This window comes from Giraffa tippelskirchi, chromosome 3, assembly GCF_054371585.1.
Source record: "Giraffa tippelskirchi isolate mGirTip1 chromosome 3, T2T-mGirTip1v1.2.pri, whole genome shotgun sequence".
NCBI classification, from domain to species: domain Eukaryota; kingdom Metazoa; phylum Chordata; class Mammalia; order Artiodactyla; family Giraffidae; genus Giraffa; species Giraffa tippelskirchi.
Window position 1 is genome coordinate 120,360,340 of NC_137277.1, and position 22,683 is coordinate 120,383,022.

Genomic DNA, 22,683 nt, shown 5'->3' on the forward strand with positions numbered 1-22,683 from the left:
ATGCTCATAACTTACTTTTAATTAAATAATAAGCCAGAACAGATTTTTCTCTAGTTTTGATTCATGTGCATTGCAAATGACAGGCAATAATTCATGCAAAGACTATCATATATTGAGTTCAAGATGTGCATATTTCACTTTTACATTCCAAAGCTGTTTCAGTTCCTCTTAGTTCTTTGCTATTCTTATTTAACATTAAATAGCTAACTTGACCAATTATTTCCTCAGAATTATTCCGCATTTTAACTCAATTATCTTTCTGGTTCGGTTTCCTAGACATGGAGAGTTTTAATTTCAATGCCAGATAGGTCTATATTTAGGTCACCAAATGTTTCATGTTTGTGGATTCTCTTCCTTGTACTTTACTGAATTGGTCATTCATATAGACATTGCTTCAGTCACTACATGTAGAAAAATCACCATTTTCTAAAAAGTAGACACAGTTGGCAATTCAGTTTTTAATAAAAATTTGCAATTTCTTTTAACCAAAAAGAGAAGAATGAACCGTACTGATAGAGCAAAATGACTGCACTAAACTTCCCTTCTTACTCTAGAACTCAGGGATTGCTTCTGCTTGTCTAGTTGCTACTTCTGAGTGATAAATTCAAACACCATAAAGAAGCCATAAGAGCAGTAAATATAAGCTTAAAAATGAAATCTGAACATAAAGTATCTAAATATACATGCACCACTATCTTAGTTTGGGCTGTTATAACAGAAATACCATAGGCTGGGTGACTTTTAAACAGCAGAGATTTATTTCTCACAGTTTGGGGGCTAAGAGTCCAAGATCAAGGTGGTAACAAGTTCAATGTCTGGAGAAAGCCCACCTCCTGGTCCACAGACAGACATCTTTTCTGTTTGCTCACTTGGAGAAAGCGTCTAGGGAGCTCCCAGGGTAATTTTTATAAGGGTACAAATTCCATTCAGGAGCGCTCCACCCTTGCGACCTAATCACCTTCCAAAGCCCCATCTCCAAATGCTCTATCACATTAGGAATCAGGGATCAGAATATATACGTTGGGTGGAAACAAACACCAAGTCTTCAGCAGTCAGCCTACCCTCCAATGACTCATAATTTATTCAAAGCAAGGAGTGTTACACTTCCAGCATGTCAGAAATTCTACACACAGGGATTTCCCTGTGTGGTCCAGTGGTTAGGAATCTACCTTCCAATCAGGGGGTGTGGGTTCGATTAATGGTTGGGGAACTAAGATTCCAAGTGCCCTGGGCCAATTCCTGAGTCCATGCTCCACAACTGAGAGCCCGCATGCTGCAACTAGAGAGAAGCCCACACACCGCAATGAGCTGCCCTCATGCTGCAACTAAGACCTGATGCAACCAAAAATAAAAATAAGATATTCTACACACATATAAAAAATCCATTTGCTTCTGAAATATTTTTGTTTCCTTGTTTTCCTTTTTGATGTTAGGAGAGCACATGGAATTTAGTGACAATGTTGTGAGTGCTCAGTCTTGGAACAATTATGATGGCAATAGAAAACAATATCTACTTTGTAGAAGTCAAAAGTCTCAGGATGAAATGGGACAGACAGACAAACAAAAAAAGAAGATTACAAATAACTACATGAGTATGCACATGTTAAATCACACTCTAAGTGTCTGGTGTCTCATTGTTTTGCATTTTCTAAGATTCCACCTGTACCTATTCTGAATGTATCATCCCTCGGGGGCTGTTAAAATGTTTTAAAGCAGCTATATATCTCAATCTAAATATATAAATCTCTTTAAATGAACAATTTCACTGGGATTTCTTTTCTATAAATGTGGGCTCTGATTTCACCTCGTACAAAATGATATTCAGCTTTACTTATTCTTACCATCTGCTATTGTTACTCTCATTACCAAATGGTGTTACAACATTGAAGAGTCTATAGAAGGTTTACTTGGATTGGAATGTTCTGCAGGAATCTAAAGCAGATATTTCCCTTGGTTTCCTTCATTAGAGTTCTTCTGAACTCTTCCCATTAGGTGCATAATTCCAACATGACTTTAAATTACTGATAAATAATCCAAGAAAGGGTTGTGTGGGCTACATAGAGCAGGGATAACAGGAGAGACACGTGGTATATGAATGCATTACTTATCCGGTAGTTGTCTGCTTATTTATCATCTAGAGTGAGGTGCAGGTAGGTTGGTTATGCCAAATAATTTGCAAAATGGAACCATGTCCTTGTCAAAAAAAAAAGTATCAAGACATAGACCTAGTCAAGGCAATTCATATCTTCATAGGGAAAGTATTAGCTCATATTTCTTAACACAATAGACTTTCAGATATTCAATAAAAAACATTACTTAATTTTTTCATCTAGCTTTAATGCTCAAAATGTTATTTAAAGCAAATTATATTCTTATCAAGTTAAATGTCAAAAAGAGTAAAATTAAGAGTATACAATGGACATTTTGGTTCACTCTTTCATCATGCATTCCACCCCAGGTGATTAGCCTAAGGGAGAACTTCCAGGCCACACATATTAGCATCTCAAGGTATAATCTGCAAACCAGCAGCCTTGCCATCCCCTGGGAGCCTGTTAAAATTGCAGCCTTTTTTCCCTTCCCCACAGACCTACTGGCCCTGCCTAGTAGTTCAGGGGTAAAGAATCCTCTTGCAATGCAGGTTCTCTCCTTGGGTCAGGAAGATCCCCTGGAGGAGGGAATGGCTACTCACTCCAGTATTTTTGCCTGGGAAATTCCATGGACAGAGGAGCCTAGGTTGCAGTCCTTGGGGTTACAAAAGTGTCGGGCATGACTGAGCAACTAAAACAACAACAGCAACCAGACCAACTGAATCAGAGTCTGAATTTTAGCAAGCTCTGTCAATATCCAACTTCGGTGACTGAGATGTGAGTTAGAATCCTTTAGGGGAGTGAAGAAGGCTCTGGAAAACTTTACTGGTTCTAAGATTCTCTAGAGAGAAACACTTTCTTATTATTCTAGTCATTGTTGCATCAGGAGGCTATGCCTGACACTGCTGATTGTGCTGTCATCCTGAGGTTTACCTTTCATTCTTCAGCTGACTTCACGCCAACACTGATGATGAAAAAGCAGAGAAACTGAAAAAAACACTATGTCCTTGATGGCATTGCTGAGCCACAGAACCAACCAACCCTGGAGCCCACATAACCACTGGGTTTCTTGTTATATGAGGTAATGCATTTCCTTATTGTTTCAGCCAGTTTGGGCTAACGTTTTGGTTAGTTGCAAAGCATCTTAATACAGAGGAGAAACAGGAAATTTTTCTGATTGAATTCATGATGGTTTCATGTATTTTTCAAAAAGGAAAGCATCTATGGCCTGACTGTCTATATTTTCAACCCATTCAACCTCTCTCTTGAGTTTCCAGGAATGCAAGCTCCCAGTGGAAACTCGTGGGACAGTGGAGTAGAAATTGGAGGAGGAAATGGCAACTCACTCCAGTATTCCTGCCTGGGAAATCCTATGGATAGAGGAGCCTTGTGGGCTACAGTCCATGAAGTCGCAGAAGAGTCAGAGATGACTGAGGGACTGCACAGCAGAATAGCAAACTCCTCCTGGCTTGTCGTTCTAGAGACACATGCTGAATGAATGTATAACGACACTGGTGCAGAGAATTAAAGTTATCTTCCAAAGTATTTATAATTACCCTAAATTCAATTTTATTTTTACCTCTTCTCTTTTTGAAAGCTACCATGGCTTATTAATAAATTACTATTGCTTAGAAGTCCCTGTCCACATCATGCACTTACATAACTGTACCTGCCACATTACAAGTTTATGTGTCTCTTCCCAATGTCCCTAATTACACAGCATGAGAATACACATGTGATATTTGTTGAGTAGTACAAAGCAAAATCGGAGAAGGCAATGGCAACCCACTCCAGTGTTCTTGCCTGGAGAATCCCAGGGACGGTGGAGCCTGGTGGGCTGCCGTCTATGGGGTCACAGAGAGTCGGACACAACTGAAGCGACTTAGCAGCAGCAGCAGCACAAAGCAAAATATATCTACCATCTTATCATACCACTCCAAACCATGGATCCTTGTGATATATTTTTCCACCTATTCAGAGGTATTTGCACAGCCTCCAGGGAAGTTCCCTCGCACAGGAAAAGACCACATGTTCAGTTAATCTCAAAGAGGCCACTTGTTCATGGTAAAGACCAATCTGCCTTTAGCAGGCAGGGAGAGTCACCATGTGGGCAAGCGCAGTGGGGGTGTGTATCACAGGATGAGGTCAGAGTGTCTCTTACTTGTTTTCCTAAGTGAATAACACGTAAAGAACACGTTCGTATCGCTGACATTTCTTATTGCACTTGTGTTCATTTGGATATAATAGGTATTCAAAGGGAAAGTAACAATAGACAGGCAGTGCTCCTGTTCCAGTCAGTAATCAGGTGACAAGTCACCTTCCTGAGCCCCAGTTACCTCTTTCACAAGAGGGTGGGGTTTCATTCCACAGTAGTTCTCAGCCGTAACTCTACATTAGAATCACCGAAGATTTAAAAAAAAAACAAACTGTTGGATCCCACCAGCAAAATTTCTGATTTAGTCGGTCTGAGTGTAGGGCAGGAATGTAACATTTCTCCGGTAAATCATATGTGCAGCCATGATTGAGAAGTAGGACAGCAGGTATTTTCAGGTTTCTTCCTAACTTGAGCTATTCTCGCAGATGATTGTCCTGGAATTTCTTAGTACTGTTCAGACATTCTTTTCTCAGGCATGGAGAATGCTGCCTAACAGCCTCACATCCTACCTGCTTGGCCTCCTCTTAGAGCTACTTTCAGCCCAACAAAACTTGGTAGCAGCCATAGAGAAAGGGATATAGTTACACTGTAGGCACCTAAATAGGTGTAGGGATATAACGCACTGTAGGCATCACCAACTCGATGGACATGAGTCTGAGTAAGTTCCAGGAGTTGGTGATGACAGGGAAGCCTGGCGTGCTGCAGTCCATGAGGCCACAAAGAGTCGGACACGACTGAGCAACTGAACTGAACTGAGGCACCTAAAGGAGAAGAGAAGGATATATAGAAGGTGTTTCTGAAGCCATTTAAATTATCTTCTTTCTAGCTCATGAATAGGGACATGTTTTGCTCTCTGTACCCAGATTTCCTCTTTCCCATTGCTTTGGTCCAGCATCCCCAAAGGGCATGGGATCAGTTTCAGGTGAGACCAAATGAGACTGCACAGCCAGGTGATGATAAATCTATGTTTACTCCAAATACAAACCACTCAAAATACACATTCAACTGGCCACTGGGCTGTAGTAAAGTGTACTTTTATTGAGGAAAAAAGTGAACTTTTGGTTATGACGTGAATTACACAGACAACATACAAAGCCCAGTAAAAAAAAATATTAACAGAGCAACTTCAATGCACCTTAGTACTTTAAAATCATAGAGGGATAACACCAGAAATAGCAGCCTTTCACTGCACCCTGGCCAAATTCCAACTGCCAGTATCTGGGTCTCAGTGCCTATGTGTGCATTCAGTTGCTCATTAGTGTCCAACTCTTTGTGACCCCATGGACTGCAGCCTGCCAGGCTCCTCTGTTCATGGGGATTCTCCAGGCAAGAATACTGTAGTGGGTTGCCATGCCCTCCTCCAGGGGATCCTCTCAACTCAGGGATTGAACCCAGGTCTCCCACACTGCAGGCAAATTCTTGACTGTCTGAGCCACCAGGAAAGCCTATGAGCTTTTTCCAAAACAGAAGAATGCCCATACTTAACCTGAAAGGCATAGACTGAACATTCTTCTCAGTGAAGCACTCTCAGAAATTTCCAAATGAATATCCCAGTTTCCTGGCCTTTCAGGTCTGATCAAACCTGGGCATGTATTTTGCATAGTCGCCCAGAGTTCTTCACAAGTTTAGGCTTCAGTGGCCACCATGGTACCTGGCTTCATTACACGGGTACCATATTGTTTCTTCCCTTCCTTGTAGCACTTCTTATTCTACTCTAATGGTGTGACCTGCACTTGATAAACACAATTTTTGTTCACAAATCCTATCTCAGGCTCTGCTTCTGGGAGAATCCAACTTAACACAACACTGTTATCAGCTCTCAAGGTGTTCATCGAAAACTGGGCAGTATATCTGTTTTGGGGGTGGTGTGGAGAGACAGCTGAAAAATAGAGAATAAACAAAACCAACTAGTAGGGAAAAAGAGTCAAGTAAATGTGAGTGGGAGATGTGAGGATGGTGGGGGAGGCAGAATTCAGCACAGATGGTCCCCAACTTGAGAATATCTTACTTTACAATGGTACAAAAGCAATATGCACTCAGTAGAAATCATACTTCAAATTTTGAGCTTTGACCTTTTCCTGAGCTTGCTTGCTTGTATACTCAGTCATGTCTGACTCTTTGCAACCCCCATGGACTGTAGCCCACCAGCCTCCTCTGTCCATGGGATTTCCCAGCAAGAATACTGGAGTGGGCTGCTATTTCCTCCTCCAGGGCATCTCCCTGACCCAGGGATTGAACCAGTGTCTCCTGCATTGCAGGAATATTCTTTACTTCTTGAGCCACCAGGGAAGCCAGGGGCTAGCAATACATGGTACATACTTTCTTATGGTGCTGGACAGAGGCAAGGAGCAGCAGTCCCAGTCAGCCAAGTGATCACAAGGAGAAACAACCAATATACTTACAACCATTCTGTACACAGACAATGATTCTGGTTTTTTTTTTTTTTCCCCCTTTCACTATAGAATTCAGTAAACTACATAAGATATTCAACACTTCATTAAAAAATGCTGTAGGCTAATGTAAGTACTTGTTCTGAGCACTTTTAAAGTAGATAAGGCTAATCTATGATGTTTGACAGGTTAAATGAATTAAATGCATTTTCAACTTAAGATGTTTTCAACTTACAGTGTGTGTATCTGGGCCATAACCCCATTGTAAGTCAAAATAGGTGCTCAGGTAGGCTATAGGTAGAAGCTAAATTTGAGCAAAGATTTAAAAGTAGAAAAATACTTTTAGGCTAGTATCAAGTGTCCTTTCAAATAAACAAAATTTAAAATTTTGAACCTACAATGACTTCAATGTAGTTGTTTTCCCTTGTTTTAAAGATGCAGAAAAGAAACAGCAATTTTCACTCTGTGTTGCTGCCATCCTAGTTTATGACACATGGCCCCTGCGGGCCCCTATTTGACATACAGAGCATTGGAGAGTTGGTTCAGTTCTCAATTCTTGCTTGAGACCGCTATTCATACTAATTTACCTTCAGTTCTAAGGATGACAAGATTGGTGTCTATTAGCGTGGAAGCTGGCTGTGGACAACACTTCTGCGGTTCAGGGACATCCTGTGGAGGTAGACTTTGCAATTGGTTTCATACTTGCTTTCAGCACAGGTGACCCTTGCCTTGTCATCAAAGAGAAATATTCCTCTTCAGGGAAGGAAACAACTCCAGTTTGCCTTGGGCAATCTTTATTTATTGGTTCGGCCAAAAAGTTCATTTGAGGTTTTCTGTAACATCTTACAGAAAAGCCCAAACAAACTTTTTGGCCAACCCAATAAATGGGAGCAAAGCTTGATTTTAATCCAACATAGAGGGATCTGATAAGTAGTTCTAGGGTAAAGGTGATACAGTCGATCTAATTTTATTAAGAATGTTTGGTGATTTGTAATTGAAAGGGAGCATCTGTTAAAAGAGATCATAGTAGATACCAATCAACTGATTTATAGGATCATCCTGAGAATGTGAAATTCTCACTCTTTACGAAAAAGCCTGTATGAGGGCTGATGAGTGGATAGAAAGACAGAAGTGACCCCTTCCTCTTGACTCATCAGCAGCTTCCCTGGCCTGAGGGCCTTGCTGATTTCACCACGACTCTGGGCTCAAAGAACATGGTTGGGGCAAGATCATGAAATGTCTTATAAACTATATCATGTAGTTTGTGTTTTATCCCAAAGATAACAAGAAAGTAGCAGAGGAAGCATGATGGGTGTGGCAGCAAGAAGGCAGTGCTCACACATTTGTTCTCTTTGGGAAGAGATGTATATGTGGTAGGAGACAGCAATCACTGATGTGCTGTGATACGGAAAGTGATGAGATAAATACTTAATACATCCATATGGCTTTCACACCTCTTTACATGATGTCACAGGTCATATTTCAAGTCATTATCTAGAATTATGTGCTACATATATTCAGAATGATCTGTGACAGTGTATAAGTTAAAATGAAGTGCCAGTTATCTACTAAAGTTGTATATATGCATAGCATGTGACCTAGGAATTCTACTTTTAGGTCTGTGCCCAATAGAAATGCATACACATGAGCACCAAAGGCACGTGCAAGAATGGCTGCAACATGTCCTTTGTAATAACCCTAATATGGAAATAATCCAAATGCCCATCCATTAATGAGAATAGATAAAATGCGGTATACAATCTAATAATGGGATATATACAAGGACACTACATAAAGCAATGGAAATGAACAAAATTATTGCTATCCATCACAACATGGACAAATCTCACAAGTATGCAGAGGAGAAAAAGGCAGACAGAAAAAGAATACATAGTGCAGAATCCATTATGTAAAGTTTCTTTAAAAATTATAAAACTAATTTATCCTGTTAGAAGTCTGAATAATAGCTCCATTTGGTGAGAAGAAGATGGTAGAGAAGGAGCTAGAATTCAAAAGGGGGCATGAGAGACATTGAAAAAGTGGTTCTTGATATAGGTGGTAACTGAATGGGAAGATTCACTTTGTGAAGTCACGGAGCTCTACTCATACTGATTTGTGTATCTTTCTGTTACACACCTTAATAACATTTATATAAATAAAGATCCAAATAACCTCAAATTCATAGGAAATGAGTTACAAATATGCAATAAGTTACATCCCTTTCTGCCACTAGAAAAAATGCAATATCAAATGATATAGGTGAAAACAAACTGAACTGGAAACAGAAATTATGTGTCAGAGACCAAGAAAAAATAACCCTAGTATTTATCAAGTACTTAAGTCTTTGCCAAACAACATAACAGGAAGTTTATTATTTTCATTTTATATTAATCAACACAATAATCTTAAAAGGTAAGCTGTTATTGTTATACTCATCTGACAAATTATGAAACTGAAACTCAGTAAGGTTAAATAACCTTACTGAGATTTAGTAAGGTTAAATAACCTTACTGAGATTTAGTAAGGTTAAATAATTTTCTCATGTTCTCACAGCTAGAATGGGGCAGAGTAGCATTTGCCCTCAGACCTGAATGACTTTTAACCCCTTATACACATTGTTTCCTTAGTGTAGTGGTTATCACGTTCGCCTCACACATCAGTGGGTCAACCTGAGCAAGTTGTCATCCCCTCTAAGCCCTAGTCTATTCCTCTGTGAAATGAGAGAGTACTCCCAAATTTGCTTGGAGCAGAAAAGAACTAGTGGTTGTGTTCACTGTTGATATTAGAAAGGGCATGCTAAGTTAACTGCAGGGAAAATCTTTTCCAGAGCTGACTTCAGCAAAAATTCTCACCTCAGTGACCAGACTCTCAATTCAGCAGTGTTCATCAACGTGCCTGATCAGAAAAAGGAGCAAAGACAAAGCTCTGTTAACAAATATGCCTTCTTGAACTTACTCTTGTGCTGACCACAGTTTGCAGAGCAGGGGCCTGAGAATCTGTTTTATACCAACTTTTCCTCCACCCATGGTGATTTTTCTACTCTCATGATCAGTAAAGGTTATGAAGCAAACTCTATATTCCAAAGGATTTAGATAGGCTTCTCATAGAGACTATTTTTATCTTGACCCTTAAATCATGTTGTTTTTGCTGTTCAGTTGTTCAGTCACGTCCAACTCTTTGAGACCCATGGACTGCAGCACCCCAGGCTTCCCTATCCTTCATCTTCTCCTGGAGCTCGCTCAAACTCATGTCCATTGAGTCACTGATGCCATCGAATCACCTTGTCCTCTGCTGTCCCTTTCTCCTCCTGCTTTCAGTTTTTTCCAGCATCAGGGTCTTTTCTAATGAGTCAGCTCTTCAAATCAGATGGCCAAGATATTGGAGCTTCAGCTTTAGCATCAGACCTTCCAATGAATATTCAGGACTGATTTCCTTTAGGATTGACTGGTTTGATCTCCTTGTAGTCCAAGGAACTCTCAAGAGTCTCCTCCAACACCATAGTTCAAAAGCATCAATCCTTTGGCACTCAGCCTTCTTTATGGTTCAACTCTCACATCCATACATGACCACTGGAAAAACCATAGTTTTCAATAGATGGACATTTGTTGTCAAAGTAATGTTGCTACTTTTTAATATGCTGTCTAGGTTTGTTATAGCTTTTCTTCCAAGGAGCAAGTGTTTTTTTAATTTCATGGCTGCAGTCACCATCTGCAGTGATTTTGGAACACAAGAAAAGAAAGTCTGTCACTGTTTCCATTGCTACCCATCTATTTGCCATGAAGTGATGGGACCGGATGCCATGATCTTAGTTTTTTGAATGTTGAGTTTTAAGCCAACTTTCTCACTCTCCTCTTTTACTTTCTTCAAGAGACTCTTTAGTTCCTCTTCACTTTCTGCCCTAAGGGTGGTGTTATCTGAGTTATCAGAGGTTATTGATATTTCTCCTGGCAATTTTGATTCCAGCTTGTGCTTCATCCAACCTGGCATTAAGTAATGTAGAAAAGCTAAATCTTGATTGAACAAGTGCTTTTCACATGGATCGATCAGAGAATCTAGTCAAGACCTTGGTAATTGGCTTTTTGGTAATTTAATCAAGGGATAAAGCTTGAAAAATCTAGAGGGCACAAGCTTACAATTAGTAGATAAATAAATCCTGGAGATCAAATGCACAGCACAGTGATTATAGTTCACAATGCTGTACTATAAATTTCCAAGTGACTAAGAGACTAGGTTTTAATTATTCTCACCACAAAAAAGGAAATGATGATTATGTGATGTGAGAGGTGTTTTAACTAATGCTATAGTGGTAATCAAATTACATTGTATAAATATATCAATTCCACACATTGTACATCTTAAACATACACAGTGTTATATGTCAATTATATCTTAATTTAAAAAAAAAGAACTGGAAAATTAATGTACCATTTAGAATCTTTCTTTGAAATGAGTCTTAAGTAGGCTATGTTTAGAAGAGCCTCTGGGTAGTTCAATGGTTAAGAATCTGCCTCCCAATGCAGGAAAGGCAGGAGACTTGGGTTTGATCCCTGGATTGGGAAGAGGCCCTGGAGGAAGAAATGGCAACCCACTCTAGTATGCTTGCCTGGGAAATCCAGTGGACAGAGGAGCCTGGCAGGGTTGCAAAGAGTCAGCATGACTGAGCATGCACATGCAGCAACACTCCCATCAGTACATGGTTTAACTTTCTTAATGCTTGTGGTTAACGTCATAATTTTAATGCATGACAGGAGGAGGGAAGTTTCTAATTTGCATTTAAAACTTAAAAGGTAGGATGATTTAGGAAAGATCTGAAAAGTAGATTCTGCCAATACTTTTTTCTAGAAAAGTACCTAAGCACTTCTACCTGAGTACTTTGTTAAGAAGACAGTTTTGCAAAATTTCCAATACAGAGGACGTGAGGCTGCTAAGTCACTTCAGTCATGTCCGACTCTGTGCGTCCCCATAGACAGCAGCCCACCAGGCTCCTCCTTCCCTGGGATTCTCCAGGCAACAATACTGGAGTGGGTTGCCATTTCCTTCTCCAATGCACGAAAGTGAAAAGTGAAAGTGCAGGCCCTCAGCTGTGTCCGACTCTTCGAGACCCCATGGACTGTAGCCTACTAGCCTCCTCCGTCCATGGGATTTTCCAGGCAAGAGTACTGGAGTGGGTTGCCATTGCCTTCTCCAATGTGAGGCTAATATTACCTAATATAGTATTTCAGAACTTCAGGAGTTAAGGGACTAGGAATAATATTAGGTGTAACAGCACATTTGAAAGGGTTCCAAAGACAAAATTCGACAAAATTTGCCCATTTCACAATTTTATAGCTATCTTCTGCCAATCCTGGAAACCCTGCCTAGCAACTGCATTAGGGAAATCTGCCAAGCCAACTTAGTAGAGAACTATTTAGAGGTACATAGGAATCCCTTGGATAAAAACTAAAACTGAGTTTGAGTGTGTGTAGAGCGGCAATGCCCAATATTAAAAAAAAAACACAGTAAAATACAAGAGAGTGGACAACATGTAAAGGACAATTGCTTCTCATGAGTGACACTGGCTGTTCTCAAGAAACATGATCAAAGTTGCTTAAGATTTCAACAAGTCTGAGGGGCAGTCCTTCAGGAATGATCAACAATAGGTAGATGCAAGTGTAGGGGGGAGAGGAAGCTTTGAGAAGGAAAAAATGATTTTTTTTTCTTTTTTTTTTTGCTTGGAAATGGTGACAGGGCAAGAACAAAAATGAAAGATTGCTTCTCCTGCAAGCTCCACTCAGCTCAGTTAGTGGTCTGTCACAAGTAGAGAGCACAGCATTTGGGTTGGCAGACAGCCATAAAGGATATGAATGGATGAACACCAGCCTTCGGGAATCATTTCACTCTGCCTATGAGATGGGGTGACATGTACCGGGGCTTTGCTATAATAATTACTATGTCAGGGAGAGGTGGAATGTTTTAGTAGTATCTATCTTTATTAAATCCTCCCGAGTAACCCTAAGGAATAAATCACGCTGCATTTCTTAATTTTGTGACCTATGATATTTCATAATTAAAATGAGTTCTTATCAAAGGTGTAATCAATCACCAACTCCTACCTCCCTATGCAAGAACAGTACACTTGAATGTACTTGATCATGGATAAGTGTGGGCCTTCAATATTAATGCTCAAGAAGATGACTTCTTGCTCTATGACAGTCTGGGGCTCCTGCCAATTCCAGAGTGAGCAGAACTCTGCCAAGAATGATTTGGACTAGGTTAGGATGAGTGGAAGTTGGGCAGGTCCAAAGGAACCAAGAGGCCAAAATTGGTTAAATCAAGTTAAGCGTTAAGTGTAGTCATGTTTTTCTGGGCAAACAAACATTCAGATTGAATGACAGTTATCCTGTTTCCACATCCCAACATGCTACTAATAATTAATGAAACAACATTAAAATGAGCATAAGCTATTTCTCTATGGATAACTTTTCTCATCCAAAGTTGCCTTCTAAGGGAGAAATGCTCTTGCTAAAATACAACTGTTTATCTTTGGAAAGAAAGTATTCTTTAAAATAGTATTATCTAGCAATGAAAAATGAAATGAATTATACTCATCATTTACAAATTTAGGCCACTTCTCTTTGGGGTGAAGACACACCTTTAAAATAGAAATTGTTTCTAGAAAACATTCATTTAATTTATATCCTCTCATTCAGATGCAAACATAATCAAAACTCTTTCAAAAATGTGTTTAAATAGATAGGGTACGTTTTTTAAAAAGTATAGATAATGAATCCCAATGTAAGATTTCTGCTCAAGCTCATTGAACACATAGATTTGCAACATATAAACAACATGGAATTTCCTGCCACTCCCTTGCTTTCAATTGTGTAAAGAACTCATAAAAGGAAATGTCAATCCAATGGAACTTTAATGTCCTCGTACTTAATCTTCTATTAAGCAAAATTACAAAAGAAAAAATACAGCAAAAAGTTGTAGTACAAGTGCACTTAAATCCACTCACTACATTATAAGATTGTAAAAAATTAAAATATATTATCAATTTGATTATGCACAGTAGAGTCAAGGACATAAGGCAACTGACCTGATAATTCAAAAAACTATTTAGAAGTTTTCTAGCTAAATGAAAGCTTTGGGTAAGCTGCATGCTGGAGCTATTTAGCATCACAAATACACTTAGCAGAAAGCCATCAAAGTATTGCTGCCACTTTGGTGCTTCTAGAGAAAGAGCTATCATGTTGGTAAGTTTTAATTTAAAAGGGAGGCTTTTTATGAGAGATTATAAATATCGATTTCACAAGCTGACTCAGAGCAGTTTATGAGCTTGTGTACATAATATCAACTCCTTCATTTATATCACTGAGTTAAATTTCAGTGGAGATACAAACACAGGATTTTTCAGGCAAATCGTGAACGACTCTTTGGGACAATTTGGAGATTCGTATTTCTTCCTGAAGAGCTCTAGTTTTTTTTGAGAATTCAAATGATAAATCACAGCTTAAGAGACCAGAGTTCTAATATATATTTTATTCTTTCTATAGAGCTAGCCACCTACTCATCCAGAGAGACAGCTTCTTTTCAAATAAAGCATCCAATGAATACAATTTGACAATTCACTGGATGGTGTACCAGGGGCTAGAATGAGTTACAAAAGCAGAAAGACAGCCCTTGCCCTCAGAAAGACCCCAAGTTCTAAAATGAAACAAAGGAGGAAACTGACTAAGTACATGCAAGTATACTAACATTTACAGCTTGCACATAATATACATATATATGTATGTGTACATATATGTGTGTATAGTAAGTATATATAATACACACACATAAGAAAGTTCAATAATTTTACAAATGATGTTAAGCTCAATCTGTCATATACTGAATTGTCTTCATACACAGGTACCAAAGATATGAACTTTTCTCACTGCTATAATTTGGTTATATTTTTTAAGCTCTTTCTTATGGGTGAATACATGAGAGAGTGTTACTCTGGTTCCAAAAACAGGACAATAAATTGAGACCTAGAAACCAATTGGAAAGAAGACCAATAACCTAAGGCCAGTAGTAAAATTGAACTTTACAAAACAGCCTCAGTGGGTGTACCTCTACTAGATCATATTTCCAGCTTAGAGAAACAAATAATGAGCTCTTCTATGGTAGAACTGCCATAAATAACAGAAGCTGGGGAATATTTCCTAAATAATGAAAATTCCCGACAATTTATTTTCAGAGGAATTAAGAAAATATGGAGAACTTCAACAAATTTCAACATATAACACACACACACACACACACACACACACAGGGAGGTCTGCAATACGTAAGAGCAAAAATATAATGAAATCCGCAGACAGCTTTCCACAAATACACTTTTAAGTAAAAGTATGCTTTAGAAAAGAAAGGCCTCTAGTGACAATTTTCTTTATGTTTAGTATTTTTTACAGTAACATTTTCCTTGACATTCATAGACTTACAGGAGAAGGCAATGGCACCCCACTCCAGTACTCTTGCCTGGCAAATCCCATGGACTGAGGAACCTGGTAGGCTGCAGTCCATGGGGTCGCTAAGAGTCGGACACGACTGAAGAGACTTAGCAGCAGCAGCATAGACTTCCAAGTGAGAGGGAGGGCTTATTACTTACTATCTTGATCAATTATGTTAAAATATCAAGTATGGATTAGGGAGAAGTTTTTCAAGTTTAAACCACATATATTATAGATACATGAAACCTCTTTGCATCAGAATACATGCCACGTTAAATTTGATTTCTGACAACTAAATCTCAGGTTCACTTCTGAGCATCACAACCAATGTCTTTGGAACGCTACCCATTTCCTTCCCGAATGCAAAAGCTAGAAAGAGCTCCTGCAGACAAACCCATCTTTGCTTAGCTTTCACGTATTGAATTTATCTAATTATTCTTGACCATGGGATTAATTTTTAGTGTGTACCACTTCTTAAGGGTACAAGTTTTAAACATCAGTTAAGTGTTTAGAACAAGTTTCCTTTAAGTCCTAACAGGTATACAAGTACTTTATCTTATCCATACTCTCAAATTTGATAGACAGTTTTTGATACATTTGCACACACACAGTGAGAATACAGTTTTGGGATCTGAGCTCAAATGAAGTCCTTTCACTCCCTGGATAATTTTCTAGTTCATAAAAGGAGCATATTAAAATAGTGTTTAACACTAGTTTTATAAGGGCTTTAGTTTCTTTTATGGTTTTGAGGAGACGAAAGAATTATCACACATTATTTACAACTACAAATGCCTAGCAGTTATTTCCTTCTTTAAATGCCTGGAAAATCCCCTAGGGTGGGTAAACTAGTCTTCAGACAGAGGATTCATTTGAAAGTCCTCTTCCTGATCATCAACCTGGGTCATACCTTTCTTCATACTGAGGAGGTTTCTCTTCTCAAACTCCCCCTACCTGGGTTATTTCCTTTCTGTTTTCATTAATCATATCCCACCCTTCCCTTCCCCAAACTGTTGTACTTGTGAAGTTTTTTTTTTTTCTTTTTTTTGACAAAATTTGTGTGAATTTTGCAATCCTCCGAATTGTTTTTTTCCCCAATATGCTTTATATTTGCTTCGAGGGAAGAAACCAGTATCATCATTTTACTCCACCTAACTTTAAAAAAACAAGACTAGCCTAATACTTTGCCCTGTCTTAGAATACAAACATTTTTTGCCATTATAATAATTTTTCATTTTCAGCAAGTTATGTATCTTTTATCAAAGCTTATAAAAACAGCTAGAGATGTCAGTCTTGAAATGACAAATGATATCTAAATAGAAGTAGTACTAGATATGTTATTTATATTAATTAACTAGACATTGGATTTTCGTTCCATTAAACAATCTCTATAGAAAGTCTGATCAAAATGGGGATTAGAGGGCAGAAACAAATAGACTTAGTAATAGAAGCCTGTGTAGCTATTCTGCTAAAAGTTTCAGAGTCATAAATGATCTGCAGGCCCATGTTTAAGACACAACTCACTTAAGAATAAAGAACTTATTAACAACTGTCATCTTGTACTTCACCTACTCAATTAATTAAAATGTATATATCAGTCCATTTATAATAACAGCATGCAATCATGGGAAAAATTTGAGTTCTCTGTCATAATTCTTAATTAAATGTTAGTTTCTGTTATATGGGTAAAGTTAAATGAAATATTCTAATCAACTTTGCTTAAGATGGCAATTTTATTTGATATCTACATGACAGTGTATGCTTTAGGTTCCATTTATGAAAACAGCTTTGATTTAGGGGGAAAAGGTAGGAAAATAGCTCAGAAGAGACAGAAAGAGCTGTGAAAACACTGACAATATCAGGAACAAAGAAAATTAGGATGAAGAGTTAGGTAAAGGAAAAACAGAACACCAGTTTTGGAGTATGTGGATGAGACCACTAATTATATCTATAGCCATAAAGTAATTGACATTCTCCCAACATTATTACATACACATACACACACAAACCTTTCATAATATGATTAATCAAATAACATTTCAAGATAATTTAAAAACCAACTGGATTTAATTTTTGTAAACATCATTATAGCTAATATTACCAAATCATTCTCAGCATTGCGTAGGAGTGGGCAAAGCTTCTATTACTAATTCTATTATATTAATTTCTACCCTCTTATCCACTCTTCTGAACTTCTAATAACTTTTTACGAGCTACTTATAACAAGATAATGACTTCAATTTCAACAGGAAATAATAAAGGAGATACTTTTTCAGCTCTGTATTTGTTGTTTCATGTACTTTACCTGATTCTTGAGATCCAATTTGGGACATGGGCGACCTCCATTGTATGGTTTTTCTTTCAGCCATTTCGATCGAATTCTCACTCCAATCCCACAAGACGAACTGCAAGACCCCCAACTTGACCAGTCGCTTAACTTGCAATCAAATGGGCAAGGAATGACACATTCTTCTTGAATATAGCCTGGAAAAGATTTAAAAGAAGTGAAGAAAGTCTGATCAAAATGTACTGATCAAATTTACTTTGTTTCCACTATTAGAGATCAGATTGCCTAACAATATTGCTGCAGGGGTTTCAGTAAACAGACAAAAGATTTCCAAGAGAGATACTTATATGATTATTTCTCCATTCCAAATTTGTGCCATCCACTTACTTCATAGGCAAATCTGGGATTGAGGAAGGAAGAAGGGAAAAGTGCAAAGTCTTGTTTTTGATAAGAAGAAATGAAGCAGCTCAGGGTTAATGATGGTACTATCTCCCCCTGCATTGGATCTACATTTCCTTTTCTGGGAACAGAGAGCATAATATAGTCAATCTTAGTGCCTTAGATCTGCAAAGCTTTCACAAAGAAAGATCTTGATTCTCACTGCTGTGTAGTGTGACTTGAAGGTAGGAGGAGGGCAAAGACTGAACCACAGATTAGGAAGAGCAGGATACTACTGAAAGAAAACAAGAGGAACAGTGAAAGGTTGTACATGAGATATTGGATTGGAATCAAGAGGTGTGGGTTGAAATACAGTTGCAGATATTCTTCTAGCTTTCCTAGTTCTTATTCCTGTCCTCAGCCCACTTCTTGCTATAATCTTTCTCTGATTAATAATTACCTCTACAAATCATTACCAAATATGTATTCCCAATTTCTATCTCTCCAATAAATTCTATGCCATCTACTGATCCACTCTAATTGGACGCCTGATTACCCTCAAATATCTAAAGCTGAGGTCGCCAGTTTTCTCCTAGAACATTCTAATTTTCTTATATTCCTCACCTTAATTAACTGCAACATATCTGATTTCTATATACCGGTGTATATACCTGTATAATCTCTTCCCTTTGAATTTGGGCAAGACCATGAGATTAGATTATGGTATGTGGCAAAAGGGAAGGGAATGCACAGATATTACTAATATGGCAAATTTTCAATTAATCCAAGGAAGATTATTCTGAGGGGTCCTGAATTAATCAGGTGAAAACCTTTAAAAGAGTGACTGGGGTGTGTGTGTGTGGTGTGTGTGTGTGTGGTGTGTGTGTGTGGTGTGTGTGTGTGGTGTGGTGTGTGTGTGTGTGGTGTGTGTGTGTGGTGTGGTGTGGTGTGTGTGTGTGTGGTGTGGTGTGTGTGTGTGTGGTGTGTGTGTGTGGTGTGGTGTGGTGTGTGTGTGTGTGGTGTGTGTGTGTGGTGTGGTGTGGTGTGTGTGTGTGTGGTGTGTGTGTGGTGTGTGTGTGTGTGTGTGTGTGTGTGTGTGTGTGTGTGTGTGTGTGTGTGTAGAACAAAATTCTCCCACTGGTCTTAAAGAAACAAATAGCTGTGCTATAAAATGCCTACAGTGTGGCCACAGGGCAGGGGACCACAGGCAGCTTCTAGGGCCTGAGGACAGCCCCTGGCTCTCAGCAAGCAAGAAAACAGGAGTCTCAGCTTTGTGGGTTTTAATACATGAAGATGATTCTGCCAACAATTCCAAGGGAGCTTGGAAGAGGAGTTTTCCTCAATCATACCTCTGCAGAGCCTTAAATCTTGACTCACAACTTGATTACAGTCTGGTGAGACTCTTCAGCAAAGAATTTAGAGAGGCCATGGCTGTACTCCTGACCCATGGAAATGGTGAGATAATACAGGTTTTGAATTGCTATGTCTACGTTAATTTGTTATACAGCAATTGAAAGCTAACAGATTATCCAAAATAAAAAATATTTCAGTTACCTTAGGCCAGCCTCCATCATTTTACACATATATTAATTAGTTCTTATGTTGAAGCATCACAACAATGTCGCCTACTCTATAATTCTTCTGGTTCATCCCTGGTTCAACTCTTTCTGGCCCAGAATGCTGAAATATTCTCTCCACGAGTCTTCTTTTCTCCTAATTATTCTCTTTGGTATTGATCAGTCACTTTGAGGAAAAAGTTACTTTTCTAAAATACATAATAATTTACACTAGTCCTTTTATAACCTTTGCTGATTCTCTATTGTCTTGAAAATAAGGTTACAACCACTTTGCAAAAACTATAAGATTCTTCACAAGAGGCTCTGAACAAAGATTTTCAACTTTGGCCACAAAATATGTTTCCATTGGCTAGGTTATACTATGGACTAATTCAACCAAATCTCAGAGGCAGTGGTAATTTTCAAAGATCCCCAGAGAATTCGAATGTGTAACCTAGTCTCAGAATAACCTCCCTGACTAGTTTTCCTCCTGCCCTTCCCTCTCCTATATCTTGAAATCTTTCCACATAGACTACTTCATCTTCTCCAATAATATTTATGCCTTTCCTCATGAAAACACTCCACTCTTCCTCTAACCAGTTTAGCCTTCATTACTTTCCTAGAGGCTCAGATGCTATAGTCCATGGGGTCGCAAGGAATCGGACACAACTTAGCGACTAACACACACAAACACACACTTCAACTACTCGCTTGTAGTACGGTTGCCCATCTGGCCCCATCACTCCTCTGCCAGGCCCAGTCTGGCAAAACTTCAGATCTAAATTGGTCCAACTACATTCCTACTCTGTGCTTAATGCTGAAAACCAAGTGGAGATGAAGGCAGTGCTAATGCCACACACTGCTTGGTGATTCTTCTGAGTTTTCTTCTCACTCTTATTCCACATGACAGCTTTACCGAACCTTCTCTCCTATCTTCAAACTTTTAAGATCTGTTCTTTTTCAGAAGAAATAGGAAAGACTAAGAACTCCTTTAATTTCCTATGACTATATTTGTATGAACTTCCATATTTTTCTTCTATCTTCATATCACAATGGAAAAGATACTCATTTTCTTATATAAGCCATCTTTTCACCACTTGCTATCTCTCTACACTCTCCCACTCTCTAATTTTAGAGTTACATTTCTCTTATATTAATACTAGAATGATTGTACATTCCCCAAATAACACTCACTGATAAGAAAGAGCACATTTTAAACACCTAAGTCATCAAGAAGGATCCCTCCGAGGTTGAAAACAAATTCTATTTGAGGTTGTTAATATTCTCTATTGTTTATCATAGTTATAATTGTACAGTCATTACCAAGGAGTTTTGATTATTAATTTAGTACTAGGCATATAAAAAATGCTAACTATAGGATTAACTAGAGGCCACAGGCATTACTTGGTTTTATAGAGAAACTGAGTCACAAAATGACTCCATTTGCTACTGAATAAAAAAATCAGACTGGTAATTAAGTGAAATTAACTTTCATGGTATAAATGCTTCAAATATGAAATTTCAGGAGACTTCATATAAATAACTTGTTAATACTTGTGTGTCTACTTAGATCCTATTTTAAAGCAGATTTTGAATTAGATGCTCTTTTAAATCAAGGAGACTTAAAATAAATATCATCTGTATTTGCATATTGAAGGATTTTTAATTACAGGGCCTCTTAGCGATATGTTTTTCTTTTTTTTCCCCCATGATAAGACATGAACCCAGAGAATCTCTATGAAAGTCAAGGTCATAAATTCAATGAGTAAAATATAATTCTAAAATTCAACAGATCTGAGCAACAGTAACATTTACTTTTCAGAAAAGTTATTTGCATGCTAGAGTATACTCCAAAGGAAAGACCATACTGAGAACCATTCATAACTGCATAGCTTTATACCTATCTTATAACTGAAAGGATTAGTTATATGTACATAATACCTACAACTGTTGGTAGCAGAATATGATCAAATTTGACTACCTACAAGTTAACCTGCCATAAGAGAATTCCAATTTCTGATTATGGAAACTTCAATAATGTTTTAAAAGTTCATTTCCATAAAACATACCACAGACTAGCTGCATTGGCAACATTTATAAATCTAAATCCAATTGCTATGAAAGAAGCACTTTTTCTATCGAAAATATTTTACACTATAATTTATAAGCAGAATATGTTGCTTGGACCAACATAGTACTTGGCCTGTGGATGCCTTCATGTTCTATTTTAGTTATCTGTATGCATATGAAATTGAGTATGAAGTAGTTATTACAAAATTATCAGTAGAGAATGCAACCAACAGTGATTTTATAAGCCATATACCTTGTACATAGTAGGTATTCAAAAAATCTCTATTGATATTACAGATAAACATGAGCTGAATAAAATCTATCAATAGAATCTGTATGTTGTAGCTGGAGGAATTTAATGACTTACCCCCAATAGGGCTGAAGCCCAGTAACCTAGCTTCAAGCTGTATTACTAACCCCCATATATTGCTCTTTAGGTTAGTTCAACAGATGTAGGTGAAAACACAGCTCTCTAAATATAACGGCTTCATTGATAAGACCACTTCTCAGGATATTATGTGCTGTGAATATTTTTCTTCTAGCATTCAAGTACTAACACTTCCCCTTCACACCTCTCATAGCTCCTTGAAAATCTTGTTTTGGAAGATGTGAAAGAAGGAAATATTGATGATATTAAGCCTGAGGAAATAACCTAGGTTCATTTACTTATATTTTCCTACTGTGTAAAGTAATAGCAAACATCTGCCTAGACAGTGAATGTTCTATTGACTAACACTGCTAAAAGAAAGAAAACACACTACCAAAAATAAAATGTTGCTTATCTCTTCCCCAGTTCAAAGTGAAGATCTGGGAGAACTTTGTGAGTTCGAATGATATCATGTCTTCATTTGTCCATATTTAAAGATTTATTTATACATTTTTGTCCTATTATTTATTTAGTAAAATGTACCATACTTTAAAGTATGTGATGACTTAAGTCAGAATGGTTTAGATATTCTTCAGGAAAGGTGGGGAAAGCATGGGGGCAGATGTTTTAATATTATCACAGGAAGGAATTTGAGAAATTAGATCAATAATTTGCCACTGTTCTCAAGGGAAACACTGACAAACATCTGCTTAAAATCTCAGTCCGTTAGCATGTGGCTAGGTAGTGTGAACTGAAGTGCCAGCTTGCTGTTGTGCATTAATATTTTGAACTGAGAATACTGTTCATGAACAGCAGTTATACTCTTTCAAAGATACAGTCTTTCAAAATGGGCCCAACCTTGTTTAGGCATCTGGAGGCCTGAGAGGGGAAGAGTTGGAAAGCACCTAAAGTATCATTGTTT

The 22,683-nt window shown here is 38.0% G+C and overlaps 1 protein-coding gene across 6 annotated transcripts in view; it reads right to left on the reverse strand.

The window, feature by feature from the left end:
• THSD7B (thrombospondin type 1 domain containing 7B) overlaps nt 1-22,683 on the reverse strand; it is a 1,641,422-nt gene that overhangs the window by 227,073 nt on the left and 1,391,666 nt on the right. For all 6 annotated transcript variants that reach the window (XR_014079260.1, XM_081579094.1, XM_081579097.1 and 3 more), the window contains one exon: nt 17,409-17,587. Coding sequence is in view for 5 of the 6 variants with exons in the window: in XM_081579094.1 (XP_081435220.1) it covers nt 17,409-17,587 (179 nt within the window). In the remaining variant the exon portion in view is untranslated. The remainder of the gene's footprint in view (nt 1-17,408; nt 17,588-22,683) is intronic.